The sequence below is a fragment of the Apodemus sylvaticus genome, chromosome 18 (genome assembly GCF_947179515.1).
Source record: "Apodemus sylvaticus chromosome 18, mApoSyl1.1, whole genome shotgun sequence".
NCBI lineage: Eukaryota > Metazoa > Chordata > Mammalia > Rodentia > Muridae > Apodemus > Apodemus sylvaticus.
The window spans coordinates 6,914,515-6,935,836 of record NC_067489.1 but is presented as its reverse complement, the minus strand read 5'-3'; the positions used below and the strand labels follow the sequence as shown (position 1 = coordinate 6,935,836).

The 21,322-nt window shown below is 48.9% G+C and overlaps 1 protein-coding gene across 1 annotated transcript in view; it reads left to right on the top strand.

Moving 5' to 3' along the window:
* Positions 1-21,322, top strand: part of Col4a1 (collagen type IV alpha 1 chain) — a 115,427-nt gene that overhangs the window by 72,200 nt on the left and 21,905 nt on the right. Inside the window, exons 12-31 of the mRNA XM_052162167.1 lie at positions 139-180; positions 1,161-1,247; positions 2,170-2,196; positions 2,351-2,401; positions 3,035-3,079; positions 3,162-3,215; positions 4,364-4,405; positions 5,816-5,900; positions 6,237-6,272; positions 7,013-7,177; positions 8,333-8,428; positions 10,097-10,180; positions 10,644-10,714; positions 14,913-15,104; positions 15,596-15,764; positions 18,008-18,100; positions 18,705-18,809; positions 19,896-19,993; positions 20,748-20,898; positions 21,089-21,202. Coding sequence (XP_052018127.1) covers positions 139-180; positions 1,161-1,247; positions 2,170-2,196; positions 2,351-2,401; positions 3,035-3,079; positions 3,162-3,215; positions 4,364-4,405; positions 5,816-5,900; positions 6,237-6,272; positions 7,013-7,177; positions 8,333-8,428; positions 10,097-10,180; positions 10,644-10,714; positions 14,913-15,104; positions 15,596-15,764; positions 18,008-18,100; positions 18,705-18,809; positions 19,896-19,993; positions 20,748-20,898; positions 21,089-21,202 — 1,807 coding nt within the window. The remainder of the gene's footprint in view (positions 1-138; positions 181-1,160; positions 1,248-2,169; positions 2,197-2,350; positions 2,402-3,034; positions 3,080-3,161; positions 3,216-4,363; positions 4,406-5,815; positions 5,901-6,236; positions 6,273-7,012; positions 7,178-8,332; positions 8,429-10,096; positions 10,181-10,643; positions 10,715-14,912; positions 15,105-15,595; positions 15,765-18,007; positions 18,101-18,704; positions 18,810-19,895; positions 19,994-20,747; positions 20,899-21,088; positions 21,203-21,322) is intronic.

The following is a 21,322-nucleotide window of genomic DNA, read 5'->3' as shown; positions in this document are numbered from 1 at the left end:
GCTTTTCTTGCAAAGCCCATGGTCCTTGCAGGATAAAACTGTTGCCTGAAGCCAGACTCTTGCCTCATCTGAGTGGGGCTTTAGGATGGCTGGCCAAGGTGATAGCCTTAATAACAAAGAGTGATCTGTAACCAACAGGGGCAGATGGGCTCCAGCTTCCAAGGACCGAAAGGTGACAAGGTGAGTGAGAAGCCGTTGTGTTTCCTCTGCGTGCTCTTGAGTTAGGTAGAAACACTGCAGCTGAAGCATTAGGAGTACAGAGTTTATTCCAATGGCCAAAACCTGACCAGTGACATGAGGCTAGCAGTTACCTTATCTGAACATGGAGTTCAAGCAACAAATCCATCAGATCGCAAATTCTCTACAAAAGAGTGAAACTTAGATTGGCCTCCTTGTTGCATACTCTGTGAAACCCAACCATGATGGCAGCCATTGAGAGGCGGTATGATGTAGGATGCAATTGGGGGGGGACCACCAGGAGGCACCAAGAATATGTACCTTGGCAGCCACAGGGGTGGGGTGATGAAGACTGGACAAACATCTTTTTCTTGGCAAGAAGGCCAAGCAGTGAACACCTGGTCCCCTGATCTTCTCCCTAGTAGTGTCCCTGGGTAAGATAAGACAAAGGGGCATTATCACAACTGCTTCCTGCCTTGGGGTGTGCAAGTTGGTGTGAGCAGCTGCTACCAGTGGGTACCAGATATGGTGGGTCTGGACAGAGCCTGGGCTCTGCTTTTTTCTGTTGGAGTCTTTGGCACCCACACATGTTTGGCTGCCTTTCCCTTTAATTCCAAATGTGCCCAGCTGTTAGGCTGTTTGAGTAAGAGAATCCTGGTGATTCTCTGATTTTTTTTGGCTCGCCTAAAATATCCCCTTTCCTGCCAAGCTCCTATCAGCTGGTGTGTGTTCTCGCTGTGTTCTCACTAACCCAGTGGTGACGCTGTGTTCAGGTGCATGCACAAGTGGCTCCTGCAGCTGTGCAGGCTTCTAAGCTTGGGAAGCACACTTCTCTGGCTGTAGACACCCCCTGGCCCATTTTCCTGCAGAAGCCAAGGCTTTGCTGTGGGATAATAACGTGCTAGTGTTTAACTTCCGGCTTTACTGTCCTACCCCAGTTTTTGTTCTATTTTTCATATCTAACTAACTTCCACATTTTACAGGGAGAGCAAGGAGTTAGTGGTCCTCCGGGAGAACCTGGACATGCACAAGCTAAGCAAAAAGGAGACTTTACCTCAACTGGAGAAAAGGTAAGTCTGGGCTCTGTTCGGTGGATGTCTGCTTCTTAAGTTTGGACAAATTCAGAGGGACAAAGAGAAGCTGGATTGAGATTCCGATTCTCTAGCCATAATCAGTCTTGCCTTGGGGAATGGGTTATAGATGCCCTTTGAAGGCAGTAATGGGTGGTCTGGGTTGGCTTGGGAGGTTACTATTCTGTCCTGATTCACCTAACAAAGGGCTTCTTAAATAAACCTGGCATATATGTGTCTCTACATAAGTTTGTGCATGTGTGTACAGGTGCTAACAGAGGCCAGAGCATTGCCTCTTCCAGAGCTAGAGTTACAGGCAGCTGTGTGCAGCTTAGTGTGGTGCTGGGAACTAAACTCAGGTCTTTTGTAAGAGCACTATGTACTTTTAATGGCCGAGACATCTTTGCAGCCTGGATTTTAAAAAGAGTGTTCAATGTAACATCTGAAAAAACAGATCCAGGCATGGTAGTGTACCCTTGTAATCTTGACATGCCAGGATGAATGCTGAAGCAGGAGGATTGCCACAAGTTCTGGGTTACACACTAGAGTTTCATGAAAATATTCAGTCTCAAAAAAGAAAAGAAAAAAGAGAGAAAGGAAGGAAAAAGAAACAAAAGCAACAATGTGTTGTGGCCATTAGGTGGGCAATATAGCCATTAGGTGGATAATTTAACCATTAGGTAGGTGATGTTGCCATTAGGTGGGTGATGTAGCCATTAGGTGGGTGATGTAGCCATTAGGTGGGTGATGTAGCCTTTAGGTGGGTGATGTAGCCATTAGGTGGGTGATGTAGCCATTAGGTGGGTGATGTAGCCTTTAGGTGGGTGATGTAACCATTATGTAGGTGATGTAACCATTAGGCAGGTGATACAGCCATTAGATGGTACTGATGTGTCTCTTTCCAATCCCTCCATTCTTTTAGGGTCAGAAAGGTGAACCCGGATTCCCGGTAAGCACTCTGGTCCTCTCTGCCATTATTATTTTTATGTGAAGGATGACACATTATGATACTAGTATTTCCTACCAAAGCCAGTGTATGTCTGGCTTTACGCTGTATTTGCATATATCAATGAGTCTAACTCCTTCTCCTCTTGTTTCTTAAGGGAGTGCCAGGACGTGCAGAGAAAGGTGAACCCGGCAAGCAAGGGCCTCGGGTAAGTGCTTCCTAGATCTAGCCACTCCTCTCTGGGAAACACTCCCCTCTAATCCCCATGCTCACAGAAGTGAACGGAAGGACAAATACATTGATATCATTATCCATAACATTTTCTAATGTCTTCCTTGGACCCCACTGAGCCTGCTAGGAAGGAGCTTTTGGAAAAGTTGTCCCCCGTGCTGTCCCCTGGGACATCTCTTTGCTTGCGTGGTCAGAGTGGGGGTTCAGCAGTTTTTGTTGCTCTTCCTGATACCAGACTTGAGCCCTTTGTGTGTGGCTGGGACCCCAGTAGGCTGACATGCTTCTCCCTGTCTGGACAGCAGCAGTGCAATATCTGCCTAGCTGCCAGTTGTATTTGTTAGAATATCTGGTGATTCCCCAAAGTCACGAGTGGAAAGACGAGGCCTTGCCTATCAGCCTCGGTGCTCCACTGCCAATGACAAGATAATCCCTTAGTACCTAAGACATTGACCCCTGTGGACTCTGCTCTTCAGAAACTGGGTCATCTTCCTCCCCAGTGAGCTAGCAACTCATGTGGCCCTCTTCCCTGCCTGCCTAGTTCCTCACACCAGGGAGAGACGCGCACAGAGCTGTGATGTGAAACGCTCATGTCTGCCTCTTTGTTGTACAGGGGAAACCTGGGAAAGATGGTGAAAAAGGAGAAAAGGGGAGCCCGGTAAGTCTCTTCCGCTGCAGTTTCTGAGTGGACAAGGGCCACTGTCCCCTCTGTGACGATCCTGTATCTTCCTTGCTTTTAGGGCTTTCCTGGTGATTCCGGGTACCCAGGTCTCCCAGGCCGGCAGGGCCCTCAGGTACGTGGTGAGATTTGACCTTTAATGGGTTGTCCATCTTAGGCCCTTGCTCGTTTATTTTCTAGAGTAAATAACTCTGAACCCCAGGGGAAAAGGTTTCTTCTCTGTTTGGACAACAGTTTGTTGGCTTTTCCACAGTTGATGAGTTATTTGAAAGAAGATGATCACATGACACACTCGGTCAATCATCTGTCATTTTTTTTTGAGATTAATTTTTCCTGATTATAAAGTAGGAGAAAATTCAGAAGTGTAAGAAAAGAAAGAATGGCCAAATTTTCTGCCTCCCGCTGTTCTTCTGTAAACATATGCATGTGCTTTTGACATAATGGGTTTGAAGGACATATCCTGCCATTTTTTTTCTTCAGTTTAAAAAAATTGCATTGATTGATTGGTTGGCTGTGTGTAGGCACACATGTGGCGCGTGTGGAGGTCTGAGGAGAGCTGGTGAGAGTCCCTTCTCTCCTTCCCTCCTGTGGTCCCTGGGAGTGAACTCTGGACCCGGGGCTTGGTGTGAAGCACTTCTACCCACGGAACCACATCTTGCTTTTTAAGATTAATAATGCTTTGTAAATAAAACAAGGAGGCTCTGCTTTGTGTGGACATCCATAAATTAGTCATGTGGAGACATTTCTAACATCCATGCCTTCTGCTGACTGGGTTCTAGATAATTTTAGAGTTGCTTGAAGCTAACATTGGAGTTCATATTGGGGCTTTCAGTGTAAATCCAGATATTAAAACCCCCAAAGAGATGCCTTAAGGAGTCAGAGCTAGAAACTGTGCTTCCTAGCAATTTAGAGAAGAACACTGCTTCTACAAGGCTCTCTAATGGCCCCTTGAGAAGGCTGCCACACAGGGCAAAGGCTTGTCTCTTCAGGCTTCCGTTTAGGCAGTGTAGACATTTTTATTTCCATGCTACCTTCATGTGATACAGATGAAATAAATGTTCCTTTTTTTTTTTTTTTTTTTTTTTTGTGATGACCACAGAGTAACTGAGCCAGTCCCAGAGGGAGGGGTTGAGAGAATGTAATGATTTGAGGATCGTGTAGAACCGATTTTTATTTTACCAGAAAATTCCTGGTCAGCTTCCTGCATGGTCATCTATGTCATAAGGCAGCAAATAACTAAGTAACTGTACATGTTCCTTGCAGGGAGAGAAGGGTGAAGCTGGGCTTCCAGGCCCCCCTGGAACTGTAAGTAATGAGTGGGGTTGAGAGGGGCCCCGGGTTCTGTGGGATACTCTGCAGGTGCCCCTTGGGTGATGCTCTCATCTGAAGTGGGTGCCTGCCTTATGAAGCAATTAATAACTTGCTCTGAGTTTAACAATCAGACCTTTATAGTTTCTACATGTCCTCAAGCCTCTGGAAACAAAAATCTTTGCACACGGATACCCTAGGAGCCTATTTTGAAACCTGGATTTTATTTATTTTATTTTTTGTAATTGTCCACCAGGGAAAATTTAGTAAGAGGAACATATCGACCCATCGACCACAGTCTGATGGTTCTAGCAAAACAACATTTCTTGTTCACGTAACCTTCACGCCTTGTTCATGCACACGTGGACCTGCTGCTGTTTCAGTTCTCTTCCAAATTGTTTTTGAAACAGTGGGCACTCCTGTCCTGTTTGCTCTGGGTGACGTGGGTGTGTCACTCACTGTGTGGGTGATGGCTTGGGGGGGGGCAGAATGATGGTTCCAGGGGCTACATTTCAGCAGCAGGACCACTAATCTCTGGACGCCTTTGTGTGCCCAGCACGCCTGCCTGGTGTGCCCAGCACACCCACGGCTCTCCTCTCTTCCACGACTCACCCCAGGGCAGGCGGATTCCTATCTCTCCTCAGTCCCACCAGCACACTCTTATTTAGTTTAAAATTTATTTATTTTTTTAATTGACAAATAGAATTTATATATACTTGGAATGCACAGTGAATTTTTTTTTTTTTGACTATATGTCCGTGTCATAGAGTGGCCTAATCAAAGCCACCCATCAGCATTTAAAACGGCATCCCCTCATTATTGATACAGAGGGATGTTGTAACGAAAGTGTGTCGAGGCTTGAGTATGCCCTTTTCCTTGCACTGTGGTCATTCAGGATCACAGTGAGCCAGGTTTCTGTCCCAGTGAAGTTGGCAGTACCTCCTTCCTGGTCTTTGTCCCCTTTTTAAGGAAGTGCCCTTTTGGCTTTTAGAGAAAGAAGACACATAAAATATCCTCCAATGAAAGGAGAAACATAGTGTGTGTCCCTGCCCTGCACATTGGAAGAAACTGAAGGACGTTCCTCTGTTGCCCTGTGAAGCAAGCCAGGCATGCCGTGGCTTCGATGCATCTGCACATTGTAGACTAGGCTTTAGTTGACTGAGTGAGACCATTGCTGCTGCTAGGGAAATCATAGACATGAGGCCAAACGCCTGGCAATTCAAGTGGTGCTTGGTACTTGGTATTCATTCTGTAGCTCCCCAGACCTTTCCCCTGCTCCCCGCATCTTTGTATCCATATTCCTTGAGGTAATACAACATACATGATGTTGTAGGTCAATACAGCATACATGACAACATACATGCTATCAGCTACTTCCATACCAGCGTGACCTGTGCTTTAATGCAGGTGATAGGCACTGGGCCTTTGGGAGAGAAAGGAGAGAGAGGCTACCCAGGAGCACCAGGGTTAAGAGGAGAGCCCGGCCCTAAAGGTAGGCTGCAGCTTGCTTGATTTCCTCCCCCTTGGCTGCCTCTCCTCCTCGTTGCTCCTCTCACCCTTTCTTCTCTCTCTTTGGAAGCCCGAATGGCAGTCAAGCTGTCCTTTCTAGTTCCCAGCCTCACTGTCATGAGGTGCCCAGGAGCCCTTCTCCCCTGTGGCTTCCCTAGGATGGTGTCTCCGCAGGGATATGTGGGCTCTGCTTCTGTCTTTCCAGCCTAGATTGTGGGTGCCTTCCAGTAGCCCTGGGAAGACTGTGGTGCAGAAACAGAAAGTGTCCATACATGAGAGACCTCGGCTCACTTTGTCCAATCTCTTCTCTCCTTTCAAGGTTTCCCTGGAACACCAGGCCAGCCAGGCCCTCCAGGTGAGAGTCCTTATTTCTTGTAGAATGTTGCATGTTCTGTGTGGTTTCTAGTCCTATGTGTTTGTCGCACACACTGGGTATGTTCAGAAGACAGGCTGCAGGTTTCCACCTGTCTCTCTAGTTTATCAAAATCCAGTGTGCCCTGGTGTGTCTGCTGTATATAGGCACAGGTTAGCGTGCCATTCCTCTTGTGTGGGCATATGTGCACACCGTGGATCCTTGTTTCCCAGGGGACACTGACTTGCCCGCTGAGCGAACATCTTGCTCTTGGCTCTGCCATAGTTCTTCCAGCTGTTGAGCTCTGGTTCTGTCCAAGATGGGCAACGGTATGGCGTCTCCTTGCCTTCCTCCATCAGTCTGATTTATACTTGGTCTGAGACTTCTAGAGTCCTCCCGTCTTTCCTGGGATCTGCGTGTGGCTGTTCCTTCCCAGCACAGCAGGCCTGGCTATGTGTGGTTCCCTAGGCTGCACTGCTCAGGGTCCTCCACCCCCATTAGCCTTCTGGGCTATATCAAGTCACCTTGTGTGAACCCTTAGCATTTTAGCATACAGAGTGATGGAAGTGGACTGTGCATTTTCAGACCTTCCGCGCTGTGCTTTATTTAGCCTTGCCAGGCTGTATTGTGCTGATCTAGAGCACGCCCTCACTGAGGATCCAAGTAGGCATTTTACCTTGGGTAGAGTGTAGATTTTCCGCACAGCCTTTGGGATATTTACATGAGCTCTGTGCTGGTTGCAGGTTTCGCTATTCCAGGCCAGACTGGTGCTCCAGGCTTCCCAGGTGAAAGAGGAGAAAAAGGTGATCAAGGATTTCCAGGTGTGTCTTTACCAGGACCAAGTGGAAGAGATGGAGCCCCAGGGCCTCCCGGCCCTCCCGGCCCCCCTGGGCAGCCAGGCCATACAAGTAAGTGCCATGAATTTCCCATCAGATGCCAGGAGCCCAGGGCAGAGCTGGATAGACATGGTGACTGCTGCTAGAAACAGCCTGTGTAAAGGCTTGGTCCTCCCAGCACTGGTTACTTAGTAACCTTTTGCTTGAATAGTTTTACAAAGTTAACTATGTTACTAAATATAATCACTAACAACCAAATAGGCTTAAAGGGAAAAGCAACACATTAACCAGCTCGAAGTCTCCTGGCATCTGAGGTTAAAGGTTAGCGGATTGATTTGTTTAACCTTGATTGACAGCTAAATTTCATGTAGAGTGGCTGTGCATAATGCTACTTAGGGTACACATGGGAAGAAATCATACTAGAATATGTTCTGGCATAATGCAGTCTAGCTGGAGAATCACACAGAGTTTTCCTCTATCAGCTTTCAAGAAAAGCTGAGCATGAAGTACAAGCTTGTGACTGGCTTATTGTGATGCTGTAATCTCATTTTAATAATTTTAAGAAAGTTCCAGAAGGCTTAAGTCAGCCAGGTCAGTGGAAGCATATCAAGGCAGGGTGTTGGGTGTTTCCGGGCTAAAACCAGTAAGAAGAGCTGGAGGGGTTATTTGCAGTAGGAACCTGCTCTGAGGCTGATCGCCATTGTGGGCTGTAAAGCTGGAGTAGCAGTGGGGACCCCCCCCCCCATGTGTGGCTGATCACCGAAGATTTATGAGTGTGGAGCTCTGGTGATGTTGATTCCAAGAACTCAAGCCCATCTTCATGAGTGGGAAGGAAGTTCCCAGGATGAAGCTGGCAGGGAAGACATAAAGACTGGGGGTTGGGCGTTGGGCAGTGATTGAGTCCAAATAGGCTCCCTCGGGAAAGGCTTAGTGTGAATCCCTGGGCAGAGAGCAGACTGTAAGGATCTTCCTTCTCTGTGCACTTTTGAAATGTGGAAAGTAAGGATGAGGTCTGGCTGTCCCGGAGACAACCCCAGAACCGACCGCTCTCTATGCTGCTTTTGTTTTGCAAGTTAAAAATTCACAGGCTCATTTGGAAGCAAAGGAGAATTGAATTTCTAAAACATTCAAATCAGCCTAATATAGTTTAGTTTTATAATCAAAGGTTAGATTAGGAGAAAGAAAGAATACTGGTTGTGGCTTATGGGTTTTAAAAATTACTTTCAGATGGCATTGTGGAGTGTCAACCTGGACCACCTGGGGACCAGGGTCCTCCTGGGACTCCAGGACAGCCAGGTTTGACAGGCGAAGTTGGACAGAAAGGTAAGAGATTTAACTTTTTAAAAGTGGTAGCCGGGTTTGTTACTGATCAGTTTCCCCTCTGACTGGCTTAGGTGTTCTCAGACTATCACACTAGGCTGGGTGCAGGCATGTTCACCATTGCTTTATCTGGGGGTTCTTTATAATCACTCTCAAGAAGGTGCATTCTGCAGCTCAGCCATGGTTGTCTGGTGCTGTAGCTGTGATGGGGAGTGGAAAGGACTCAGCCATGACAGTCGGACAACTGTCCTTTACACATTCCCAAGATGGAAGAATCGAGTCTTGTATTAAAGTCTCAACTGATGCCACAAGCTTTCGGTTCAAAGCTTGAGAGTCTCCTTCTCAAAGGACACATGTCCTTCCTTGAAGCCAAACCAGGGATCTATACATGGGATATTGACAAGCTTTCAGCTTGTGCACAATCAGGGCAGACAACTGTTCTGTTGACGGATTAACTAGCTTTACTCTGGGCTCTCCATTTTATCTCTAACCTTTCAAGTGTTTGCTGTGGTTTCAATGAAGGACACTGATTTATCTCTAGGAATTGGATTCAGAGAGGGGGAACTCTCACCGAACGATCAGTGCGAGCACTGGCTTAGCACAGACTAAACAATGGCATTCTGATATTTATGTGCTCGTTAACCTTGGGGCAGAACAAACTGGGGCCCTCATAAAACCAGCCCCCTGCTTGACCATTCCTGGCTTGGACTATAAAGAATTTGGCCCTTTACAAGTCTAAATCTTGCATAGAAAACAGTTTCTGAGGGCATCTCAGGGCAGCCATGTAACCTTCCTCCCATGAAGTCACTACTAAGATGAGTTAGCCATTTTTTTACGATAGACCCAGTATCTGGAGTTCTTTAGGCTGAAATCTTGTCCATCCATCCATCCATCCATCCATCCTCTGCATCCTAGGAGATGCATTCTATGAGCCTGTGTCTGTGTCTGTGTGTCTATATGCGCGTATGTCTGTGTTATATGCGTATGTGTATGCATATATGTATATGCATGTGTGTGCATATAGATGTATACATGTGTGTACACATGTGTATGTGAGTGGGTATGTGTGTATGGGCATATATGTATGTATACATGTATGTATATGTGTGTGTCCATGTGTGTGCATGTATATGAGAATGTATAGGTATATGTGTTTATGTGTATGTATATGTGTGTGTGCATGTATGTGTGTGGTGTGGTATATGGTGTATAAGCAAGTGTGCATGTGTGTTTTGTGCATATATATGTATGTGGTGTGGTATGTGGTATACATACAATGTGCATATGTGTATACGTGTGTGTTGTGTGTATGTGTGTATGTGTGGTATATAGGAGTGTATGTGTGTATGTGTGTGTTATATAGGAGTGTATGTATGTATGTATGTATGTGTGTGTGGTATGCATGTGTGTGTGTGTGTGTGTGGTATAGTGTCCTTTGTGGTGCAATGCTGGGGACTAAACCTGGGACTTCTGGGATGGGTATGAGATCATCTCACTAGTGGGCAGTACTATGGGCAGGAGTGATGACGGAGAAGGGGAGAAGGGAAGAGTCTGGCTGGGACATCTGCAGAACTCTGTGTCCCCTTTGGAGTACCACAGAGCCTTCTGTTGGCACATCACACATTAAACATATATTAAGCATACATTAAGCACCCATCTTTCTTCTTTCAGGTCAGAAAGGAGAGAGCTGCCTTGCCTGTGACATGGAAGGACTTCGAGGCCCTCCAGGGCCACAGGGGCCTCCAGGAGAGATTGGTAAGTGGCAGGGCGTGGAATGAAACATGTTAGGGGCCATGCCTTGGGGTCAGATGCCAGCTTCCTCAAATGCTGAGGCACGAAAGTGCAGATGAGCGCCTGTTACCAGAGGGTGTCCACCTGGATGCCACGGTCCAGCCCACCCACCACAGTGGCATCGTGCGCTTTTCTGGTCACAGGAGAGTGGCCTAGTGGTTCTCCCAGATCCATAGTCAGTCAGCTCAAAGAGAGGCTTCAGGTTTGTCTCTCAGACCATTGGGGTTGTAGGTTAGGGAGCACTGTGGCTTGTGTACAAGATACGATTGTCCCTCTGAGCCTATTCTGTCCCTTTGAGTTTTGCTTATCTTCTGTCCTGGACATTCCTTAAATGAGATTCCATTTCACAAAAAGATTCTGATGCAGTTGAATCTTGGGGCAAAGGGAAGCTTGTCTTACAGTTGCTTGACTCCGATCTCTTTCTAAGGTTTCCCTGGACAGCCTGGGGCTAAAGGTGACAGAGGCCTGCCTGGCAGAGACGGTCTTGAAGGATTGCCAGTAAGTGAGCCATTAGATCGGACTCATGTCTGAAGTTGGCTGATTCCCACTCGTGCTCCCGCCTGTTACAGGAGCTGGCCCAGGGACCGGGTGAACCCTTTCTCTGTTCACAAGGGACACCCAGAGAACAAGTGAGCCTTGGAGTCACAGTCCGTGTCCCCAGAGCCATCTGTCCTCCCTGCTTGCTTTTGGCGGTCAGGTCCTCTGGGCAGCACAGAGTCCGGCCCACGGGGTCTCAGGTTCGGATGGTACTACAGTGGCCATCTTTCTCCATGACCACTGCCAGGGATGAGTTCACCCTAAGAGCTCCTGTGGAGGGAGGGAGACTGACACTCCATGTCACCGGCATGTATTCATCCTGTAGATGGCTTTGCTAGTCTGTAGACAAATCCACATAAATCCATGGGGACCAATGTCAAAGCTTCCAGCTGCTCGGAATTCCAGCTGATACCCTTTGTTCTGAGAGAGGTCATTCTGGGGGGAGAAGGGATCCACCTTTAATACTTAATTGCATGCACTTGGTGTGTTTGTGAGCTTTCCTCAACCCTCCCCTCCCCTCCCCTCCCCTCCCATCCTCTCCCCTCCCATCCTCTCCCCTCCCATCCTCTCCCCTCTTCTCTCCCAAGATCAGTAAGCAGTGCTTGCTTCTCTAATTCGTTTTGGCTCTTTCTTCTTCTTTGTTAGAAATCAAAAGTTAGATATTTGACCTTCCCCCCTTTTCCGAAGAACCTCTTTAAAATTCTTCATTGCTTTTGGATATTGCCGGAGGAAGTGAAGCATCTCTCCTCTCGAGGAGGCCAGGGCAGAACTGACTCAAAGTAGGAGGGAGGCAGCCCGAAGGCCACAGTGGCTCCCTGCTTTTGAAGTTAGATTCCCGCTCTGTGGCAGACGGGTGCTGGTGCCTAGAGGGCTGAGCAAGAAGACACAATTGTTTAAAACAGTTCTGAGCAGCATTCTGTTCAAACAGTTCAAATAGCATTCTGTAGTGGGGGATCAAAGGGAGAAGAACTCTGAAGGAGGCAGAAAAGGGTCTTTCCACCTCTGCCCATTGCTTTATTCTTTATCCGCCTGGCTTTCCTGAGGTCCTTCTTGCCTCTGCTCTGACTAGAACCCAGGCCAGACATTCAGCTTCTGACCCAAGAGATCAGAAATAATAATAACAATAATAATAATTTTAAAAAAAGCAAAGAAGTGGGGGAGGGGAGGGACCGTTGGGGAGTCATCAGGATAAAGAGGGAAATAATCCGCAAGACACAGCTTCCCTCCTGCCTCCAGGGGCCCAACTTCCCCAAGACAGGCTGTGAGGGTCTTCCCACACACTTGGTGTGTTTGTGAGCTTTCCTCAACCCTCCCTCCCCTCCCCTCCCCTCCCCTCTCCTCCCCTCTCCTCTCCCAAGATCAGTAAGCATTGCTTGCTTCTCTAATTCGTTTCTCTAATTCGTTCGAGGGGAATAACAGTCTTCCCAGGCCGAGGGTCACAGAAACAGCTGCCTGGGAAGACTGTTATTCCCTTCTCTCTGAAGCTGTGATCCTCATGTGTCGATCATGGCTGGAGGTTGGAGGTCGTGGAACAGTGGGATGTAGGATGAGGTGAAGGTGCTCCGCTGCGGCTTTTCCTCTTTAGTTGGTGTTTTGTGCCCTTTGCCCTTGAGAGCCAAGTGTTCGACTTTAGGAATAGACAACAGATCCTACAGACACTGGGAGTGATCAGCCTGATCGGCCGTCTGACTTGGCCCAGGGGCTAAGTGGATGTTATCAGAGGTAGATAGTACACATGTCCCACCTCCACTGGTTAAAGCAGCCAGGGCTAGGCTTTAAAGATAGATATTGATTCCATAGGGGACTTGGATCAACACAGACTTTGGGTGGGGCATCTTTCCAAAAACATCTCAGATCATGATGTGCCAAAGGCTGCTGAGACATTTTAGCATCATCAATGCCACTTTTAAAGAAACCAAGGGGCTGGAGCAAAGGCTCAGTGGTTAGGGGCACTGCCCGTTCTTCCAGAGGACCTGGGTTCAATTCCTAGCATTTGTGTAGCTGCCTACAACCATCTGTAACATCGGGTCCGGGGGCGGGGGGTGTCCAGTGCCTTTTTCTGATTGGGTACTAGGCACTCATGTGGTACAGTCATGTGTGTAGGCAGAGCACCCATACATATTAAATTTAAAAAGTTAGAGAAAGCAAGATTATCTTCCCAAATCCTTAGCATCTCTTTGTCCCAGACATCAAGGAAGCAGATGAAAGTCTTGGTTCTTTAAAGCCTTTCAGATACAGGAAGGACAGGACACATCATCGCAACGATATTGACCCACTTCTGGGATGACAGCCACACAACGTGGTAGAAAAAGGCCTGAGTGTCCAAGGAAAGGTTTTGTTAGGCTGTCTAGTTTCTTCTAGAATTTATAAGTGTATATCTGTGCATATTAACTCCAGAAAACCAGCTAAGAAAGCCTCACCATTTGACAAAACACTGAAGTTTCAACAACCCTTTGCTAACATTTCCAGCAGGTGGCTGGCAGAAATAACTGGTTTTTCATTCTTCAAACTTGTGCAAACAATCTCATGTCCAGATCCTGGAATGGGTTAGCTCAGGGCTAGCCCAGACTACCTGTCACTGCTGGGTGGATTGCCACAACAGAGGTAGTCTGTGCCCGCATCACTATTAAGCTTGGTACCCAGGGCCCTTAAAATGTGGGTTGCATTGCTGAAGAACCGAACTTTTCAATTTTCAATCTAAATATTTAAATAGTGTGGGGCAGAGAACAGGTGCTGAGACCTTACATTCTTGGGGTGAGCCTGCACTAAAACTTTATGTGTGGACCCCAAGGTTCCACGGGGCACAGTTGGCTGAGTGACAACCTCTCTGTCCCCAGCCTGTGCACTGCGGCTTTTAGGAGCACGGGGACAGGAAATTCAGGTATCCCTTCCATATGAGCCCCAGAGCCTCTGCAAGGCCCATCCCCATGTGGGCCAGGGTGGTTCACTATGGCGCTCTCAGCGATACCCAGGGAGTACGGGACTCTCAGCGATACCCAGGGAGTACAGGACAGTGGAAGGACTTCGTGGACAGGAGCACTGACTTCTGTACACAGCTGCTTACACTTCCTGGCTGGGTGGGGGGGTGTGGTCTCGGGTACACGTCTCACTTTTCTGTTAGACTGAGACTCCCATGTCTTCCTTTCAGAGTTGTGAACTCTGAATAAAGGTCAGAAATGGTACCTGAGGGTCCTGCCACATATAGATGTGTGACTGGTGGTCGTCATTTTTTTTAAGTATGATTTTTGTATACACACATTTTGCTCTAAAGTAGTCTTCCGTGGAGAGGTTTACATTGTAGGCACATAGTGGTTTGTGATCTACTTCCACTCACAGGGCTTGACACCGCTTATGGAAAGGGAGTAAAATAAATGCATTATGGAGAGTTTGGATTCTGCCAGGTCCTCAGGGAGCCCGCCATGCCTTTCCCATCCCAGGAGACCAAGCAATTGAAACTTTTTTATGTTGTCATTTCTTTCACATATGTCTGCTCTCAAGGTGGCTGGAGGGGAAGGGGTGGCAGGTGTGGGCATTCTTTGCAGATTCAACTTCCAGGAACTAAAATCTTTTTGTGTGTTTCTTAATAGAGTCTTGGGAAAGTCCAAATAGCTTCCCCAAAACCCAGTTAAAGAGCTGGCTCTGGGCTCCTTTACCTGGCTGGGTTTTCCCAGCCACCAGTGCCCTGGAAGCCCCCCTGTCTTCAGGACTATGGGGTGTGAATGCAAATAGGAAACCCCCAGGCAGCTTCAGTAAGAACACCCAGGCTGGGTGAACAATGGCGGCTCCAGCTCTTGGGTGGCTCAGTTGCCTCAGCATTCACATGCAGCATTCAGGAGTCACACACGTGTGGTACGCCAACACTTGCGGAGACATTCTCTGGAAGGTTTGTCAGTCATTAGGGGAAGGAAAGTTACTCAAGGATTTCTCAAAGCTGGGTTTGGAGTTACCCCTCTGTCCCTTCTGATTGATCCCTGTGGAATGCCTAACGAAGTTTGGGATTTTAAGACAGCTGCTGATGGCCATGGAGTTGCTGGTTAGCATCTATAGGACATCTAACAATGTGGTAGTTCCTCATAGGGTGGATCCTCAGCCCGAGGCTGACTGCTGATGCATCCATCCCTCAGTAGTACCTGGTCTCACAAGATGCTTTGTTTTATAGGGTCCACAAGGTTCCCCAGGGCTTATAGGCCAGCCTGGAGCTAAGGGAGAGCCTGGAGAGATATTTTTTGACATGCGACTCAAAGGTGACAAAGGAGACCCAGGTTTTCCAGGACAGCCCGGCATGCCAGGAAGAGCAGGAACTCCCGGCAGAGATGGCCACCCAGGACTCCCTGGACCCAAAGGCTCCCCGGTAGGTCCATTTGTAGAGCTGGAGCACATGTTTCACAAATGGGGAATCTGCAAAGAGTAGAGAAATGGATGCTTGGCTCCATGGCCGTGGAGCCCTAACTCATGGCATGAGCTCGCTTCATGGTTCCTGAGCCAACATACATCAGTGGAAGCAGGGGTTAGTGGTGTTGACTGGTATAACAGGCTACAGATGGCTGGGTCTGTTTGATGTCTTGGGACTGGATAGATGAGTTTTCCTGTCCCTTATCATCACGGGGAAACAAGTCTAAAGCTAATGGTGAACCCATCAACGTTTAAAGTCTGGGATCCTTGACCCCAAGCTGTGACAACTGCTCAAGGAGAAGAGTGTTGATGTCACTTGTTAACTCCAAGCTGACCCCAGTAGCTCCTGATGTAGTAAACAGCGTCACCTGGCTAGACTCTTGTCACTAGTTTGCTGTGGACAACGCAGGATTGTCGTTTGACAGCCTTTTCTGTCTCTTGTCTCCTCAGGGTTCAATAGGGTTGAAGGGAGAGCGAGGTCCCCCCGGAGGAGTTGGCTTCCCTGGCAGTCGTGGAGACATTGGCCCTCCTGGTCCCCCGGGAGTTGGTCCCATTGGTCCTGTTGGTGAGAAAGGACAAGCAGGCTTTCCTGGAGGCCCCGGGTCCCCAGGTCTTCCAGGTAAGACGTCAGGGCCTGAAGGGGCAACTTCAAGGTCACAGAAACAAGGCCTCAGAGGTCCAGAGTACAGAGTGTTTCATTTCTTCTCAGAAGAGGGATGTGACTGGACCAGTCCTTCAGAGTTCTGTACCTCATTTTCCTCTGTGTTAGGGGAATCAGCTCAGGCACAGAGAGCACAGATCAGCTAAGTCAGCCCCTCAGGTAGAAGCAGGTGGCTATTTTTTTTTTAATTTTTATCCATTTTCTGATCCTTTTGGTGTCTGCATTTTTCTAAGCAGTATAATCCTCAATCTCCGCTGACATTTGGGCATCTTAAGTTGCAACATCTGGCAACATCTGGCTTGCTATTTAATTCCTATCGGCTTAGGTCGCTTTCTGACTGTCTTTCGGTGGTTTATGTGCCAAGCCCCAAGCAGAGTGTTGATAAACATTGTGAGAGACTCAGCCCCTGCCCGCCTGTGGTCTCTAACAAGGTTCGTTAGAAGTCTGCAGCAAGGGTAACGGCTGCTTCCTAGGTCATCAGTGCCCAGGTGACCGAGTGTGGCTGGATTGGGGGGAGGTGCACGCCCCTCTGCCTTGTGTAACTGGGCACTCCATAATGTGATTCCACACTGAACAAGCCCGAGGGCTCCTGTGACATTCTTGGATGGTGAGGGTAGAGGACAGAGGTGACTTGCCACAGAGGGGAACCAATCCTGTGTACCGAGAAGGATTTAAACAGTTTTAAAGTTAATGGAGGACGTAGGGTGGTTAAAAACAGTGTTAAGAGACCCATGAATAGAATTTCCAGCAAGAACTCGGCAAGCGCAGTTACACGGCGCCTCTGTGCCTGCAGCTCTGTACCCGTGATGGTTTCCCTAGCCATGACTTTATCAAGTGCTGTTGGCTGAGTCCTAGTGTGGTGCTCTGAGCGTCTCTTTTTGCCTCTCTTACCATTAGCACAGTCAGCAGCACCTTGTTGCTAACTATACTTTGTTAATGGAGGATTGAGTGTCTCTTTTATCCCTACCCCGAAAGCAGGGGACTACTGAGGAGCTGTAGGAAGACCAGAGTGAGGGCTGCCTCATGGTTCTGAATTTAAAATCAACAAGTTGAGAGTTCCCATGGCCTCTGAGACTTGCAGAAGCCATGGAAGGAGTGAATCAGATTTGAGAGAAATCAGCAGGGGAGCTCCTCCTGGTAGATACAGGCACCACAAGAAGGAAGGGTGCAGAAGGGGGTGCTGCTGGCTCTGTCGGCCAGCTGTCCACATTCTGGACAGTTCCTTGTCATCCAGACCCTGTGAGCTTCTGTATCAGGAAGCTGACCTTTGATCTGCAGAGCAGTATTTATGTGGCAACATAAAAGACTGGATCCCAGGGCTTCATGGAGAACAGATGTGTGCTGGGGTCATGCGGTTCTCACAGTCTGTGCTGCGAGGCAGGCCAGCCATTCCTGGAGGGTCCCCTTATCTGGAATTCCCATGGTGTGCTGAGGCGTCCCTGTGCACACTTGGAGGAGCCCCAATTCTGAGCAGCAGGGTCCTGACCTCCAGTGGCTCTCTGGGGCTTAACTGGGAAGAGATGGGGCCTGCAAGCAGAGGGCTCTGTGTTACCCCTGGGCACTAGAGACCTTGACACTGCTAGAGTGGCCTAGTCCACAGCCACCCACTTACCTGTCCTACTCTAGCTAGCAAGTGTGACTCCTGACCTGTTGTGTTGCAGCCGACGGGTGTGAATTCTGACTAGGTAGAAAGCAACTGAGAGAGTCTGTCTGGAGGATGAAAATAATATTTTGGGTTGTTTTGTCTTTGGGTTTTGTTTATTTATTTTTGTTTTTTGGGGGGTGGGGGTGGGGAGACAAGCTAACCAAAAAATGACCCAGGGCCACCTTACTTTTTGCTATGGGAAATTTTCTAACTTTTCAGGGCTTGAATGTGAAATGCTTAAGGAATTCAGAGTCAAGTAAACATTTTGGTCATGTGGGGACACAAATCTTGAATATCTCTGGTTGAGATTCTAGACATGCCTGGGAGAAATGAGAAACCCAGGGACTTGTCTGTGTAGAGGTTCAGGATGTCTCAGAGGATGGGGAGTGGTGTCCACAGACTTTGTCCTGAGAGGATTCAGGGTGCTCAGTTGGGGAGTGGTAGCTCCTTTGCGGTGTACTGAGAGGTTGCTGGGACACGACTTCACCCTCACTGTTTTCAGAGAGGCTACGATGTGGCAATTACCATATATGATTCTATTGTTTTCCTCCCTCAGGTCCAAAGGGTGAAGCAGGAAAGGTTGTCCCACTCCCTGGTCCCCCAGGAGCTGCAGGACTTCCAGGATCCCCTGGGTTTCCAGGGCCACAAGGTACTGTTGATGTCTAGCTTGCCTGAGTACCACCACCACAGTGCTACCACAGGGGTACCATAGGAATACCACAGGGGCATCACAGGGATACCACAAGGCTACCACAGGGGTATCACAGGGTACCACAGGGCTACCACAGGGGTATTACAGGACTGCTACAGGGCTATCTCAGAGCTACCACAGGGCTACCACAGGAATACCACAAGGCTACCACAGGAGTATCACAGGCTACCACAGGACTACCATAGGGCTACCACAGAGTTATCACAGAGCTACCATAGGGCTACTACAGGAGTACCACAGGGCTACCACAGGAGTACCACAGGGGTATCATAGGGTTATCACATGAGAACTACAGGGCAACCACAGATCTACCTCAGGGCTACCACAGAGCTACCAAAGGAGTACCACAGAGCTATCATAGGGCTACCACAGGAGTATCACAAGGCTATCACAGGGCTACCACAGGAGTACCACAGGGCTTCCACAGGGCTACCACAGAGCTACCACAGGAGTACCACAGAGCTACCACAGGAGTATCATAAGGCTATCACAGGCTCCCTTAGGCATTCTTCTCACTAACTATTCACCTTTCTCACCACAGGTGACCGAGGCTTGCCAGGAACCCCAGGACGTCCAGGCATCCCGGGAGAGAAGGGTGCTGAGGGCCAGCCAGGAATTGGATTTCCCGGGCTTCCTGGCCCCAAAGGTGAGCCTAGTGAGGGGTGGTGACTCTAGCCAGAAGACCAAATGGGGAAGGGTATTCTGTCGTTCAATGACTGGTGTGTGGCTGAGGTCTTGGTATTTGCTTCCTATGAATCTGTGAGAAAGAGAAGACTGGCAGGAAGGACACCCTTGCTCCCTCCGTGTGCTCAGGTCACACAGATAACAATGTTCCTACCATCCCGGGCCATTCGCTAATGAGCATGGTATCACCTTGCTCCAGACACAGGCTGCTGAAGAGGAATTTGTAGCCTGCCTGGTATCTCCACACACTGCTTCGTCTACATGACCTGTTACTTGCTTTGCTTGGGGCTGTGACAAAATCCCTGAAAGAGGCAGCCTAAGGAAGGGAGGGTTGGTTCTGGCTACCAGCTTGAAGGTTCATCACAGTGGGGAAGGTCCTGCTGGCACTGCAGTGAGAGCTGGCTGTGCACATTGCAAGCAGGGAAGAGGTGGCGGAGGCAGGGAGAGGCAGAGAGAGACAGACAGACAGACAGACACAGAGAGACAGAGAGACAGAGAGAAAGAGAGAGACAGGCAGACAGAGAGACAGAGACAGAGAGACAGAGACAGAGAGAAAGGGAGAAAGAGAGAAAGAGAGAGACACAGAGACAGGCAGACAGAGAGACAGAGACAGAGAGACAGAGAGAGAGAGAGAAAGGGAGAAAGAGAGAAAGAGAGAGACAGAGAGATAGGCAGACAGAGAGACAGACAGAGAGACAGGCAGACAGAGACAGAGAGACAAAGAGACAGAGACAGAGAGGCAGAGAGAGACAGAAACAGAGAGACAAAGAGAGACAGAGGCAGAGAGACACAGAGACAGAGAGACAGAGAGAGTGAGACAGAGAGAGACAGAGAGAGACTGAGGTCAGTCAGTGAGCCCATGGGGCAGCCCATATCCATGCTGGGTCATCTCAGCACACTGACCCCAGCCCAGAAGCCCCGTTATAGACGTGCCAAGAACTTTGGTCTCCCAGGTAATTTTAGACTCTGGCAGTTCCATCCAGACACAAGTGACGAGTGCTGGGAGAGCCCTTGCATCTGTAACTATCTCCTCCGCTCTTCCACACAGGAGTTGACGGCTTGCCTGGAGACATAGGACGGCCTGGGAGTCCAGGTCGCCCTGGATTTAACGGCTTACCTGGCAACCCTGGACCGCAAGGCCAAAAGGTGGGCACTGACTCTCCCAGGCTGCCTGGTTCTCATGCTCGTTAGCTGAGCATCTAATATGTGGGTTGTCAATCGTGTGGGATGGTTTTCTTCTAATGGCACAGTATACAAGAGGCAGAAGGGAAAACAGTATTTCAGCTTTGTGAACGCTTCTTGTCTGTGTGTTGGGTCCTAGTGTCCCAGGGTCCCAGTGAGCAATGTATTTCACACTGTGAGTGACAGATGAGAGATATTTGAGAGCCACTTTCAGAGAAGAAGTAAGTCAACCAGGAGGGTGACACATAGGATGTCCCAGTCAAAGCTGCTGTGGTTGTGAGGGCCACCTTGGTGGATCTTCAGCAATGGCATCTCAAACACAGCTCCCTCCAATCGTGACAACTGGGAACACACCCCCTCTTTGCCCTGTGTGCCCTGGGTAGGCATGTTGCTGGCCCAACCTTGGGCTATGTAACAGCAGTTTGCCTACCCCGAGTGTCTACCTTCTGCATCTTCCCAGACTAGATGAAAGTTTTGGGGTGACTACTGGCCACGCCTCTCCTGTTGAGGTTAGAGGAACCCGAGGGAAGTGGCTAGCAGCATGAACATGAAGTGGGAGAAGGGGATCAGGGCTCTCATTAACCATTGCCCGTGATGGGACTACTCTGTTCCTGACCTCACTCCCTTGGGAGAGAACGGGGCTGACAGGTGACATGGCTGGGTCATCCAGAGCCAACACTGAAGATTGATTTGCTCCTGGTGTCTTGGGGATTTCCAGGGAGAACCTGGCATTGGGCTTCCAGGCCTCAAAGGGCAGCCAGGCCTTCCAGGCATTCCCGGTACCCCCGGAGAGAAGGGCAACATCGGGGGACCAGGCGTTCCAGGAGAACAGGGCTTGACTGGGCCCCCCGGACTCCAGGGCATCAGAGGTAATGCTTCAGACTGTGTCGGGTATCTGTTTGCTTTATGTGCCCAGAACCCCGGGTGTGTGCTCAGTCCACGTTGATTCGGAGGGTGGGGTGACCTGTGAGGGTTTTGTGACTGAGGCTGTTATACAAATGGATGGCGTATGGGGAAGGATACACTCTAACCTCCCCTTATTCCCGTCCTTCCTGACAGGTGACCCAGGACCTCCTGGAGTTCAAGGCCCTGCAGGTCCACCAGGGGTTCCAGGCATAGGACCACCTGGAGCTATGGGCCCTCCCGGAGGGCAAGGACCACCAGGGTCATCAGGTGAGGTGACTGTTTGCTTAATCCAAACATTACAGCCTCCCATTATTTTCTCCCTCTGAGTCCATTTAGGGTGCCGAAGAAATCCGTTACATATTTGGTAGCATTTAAGGTTTTATTTAA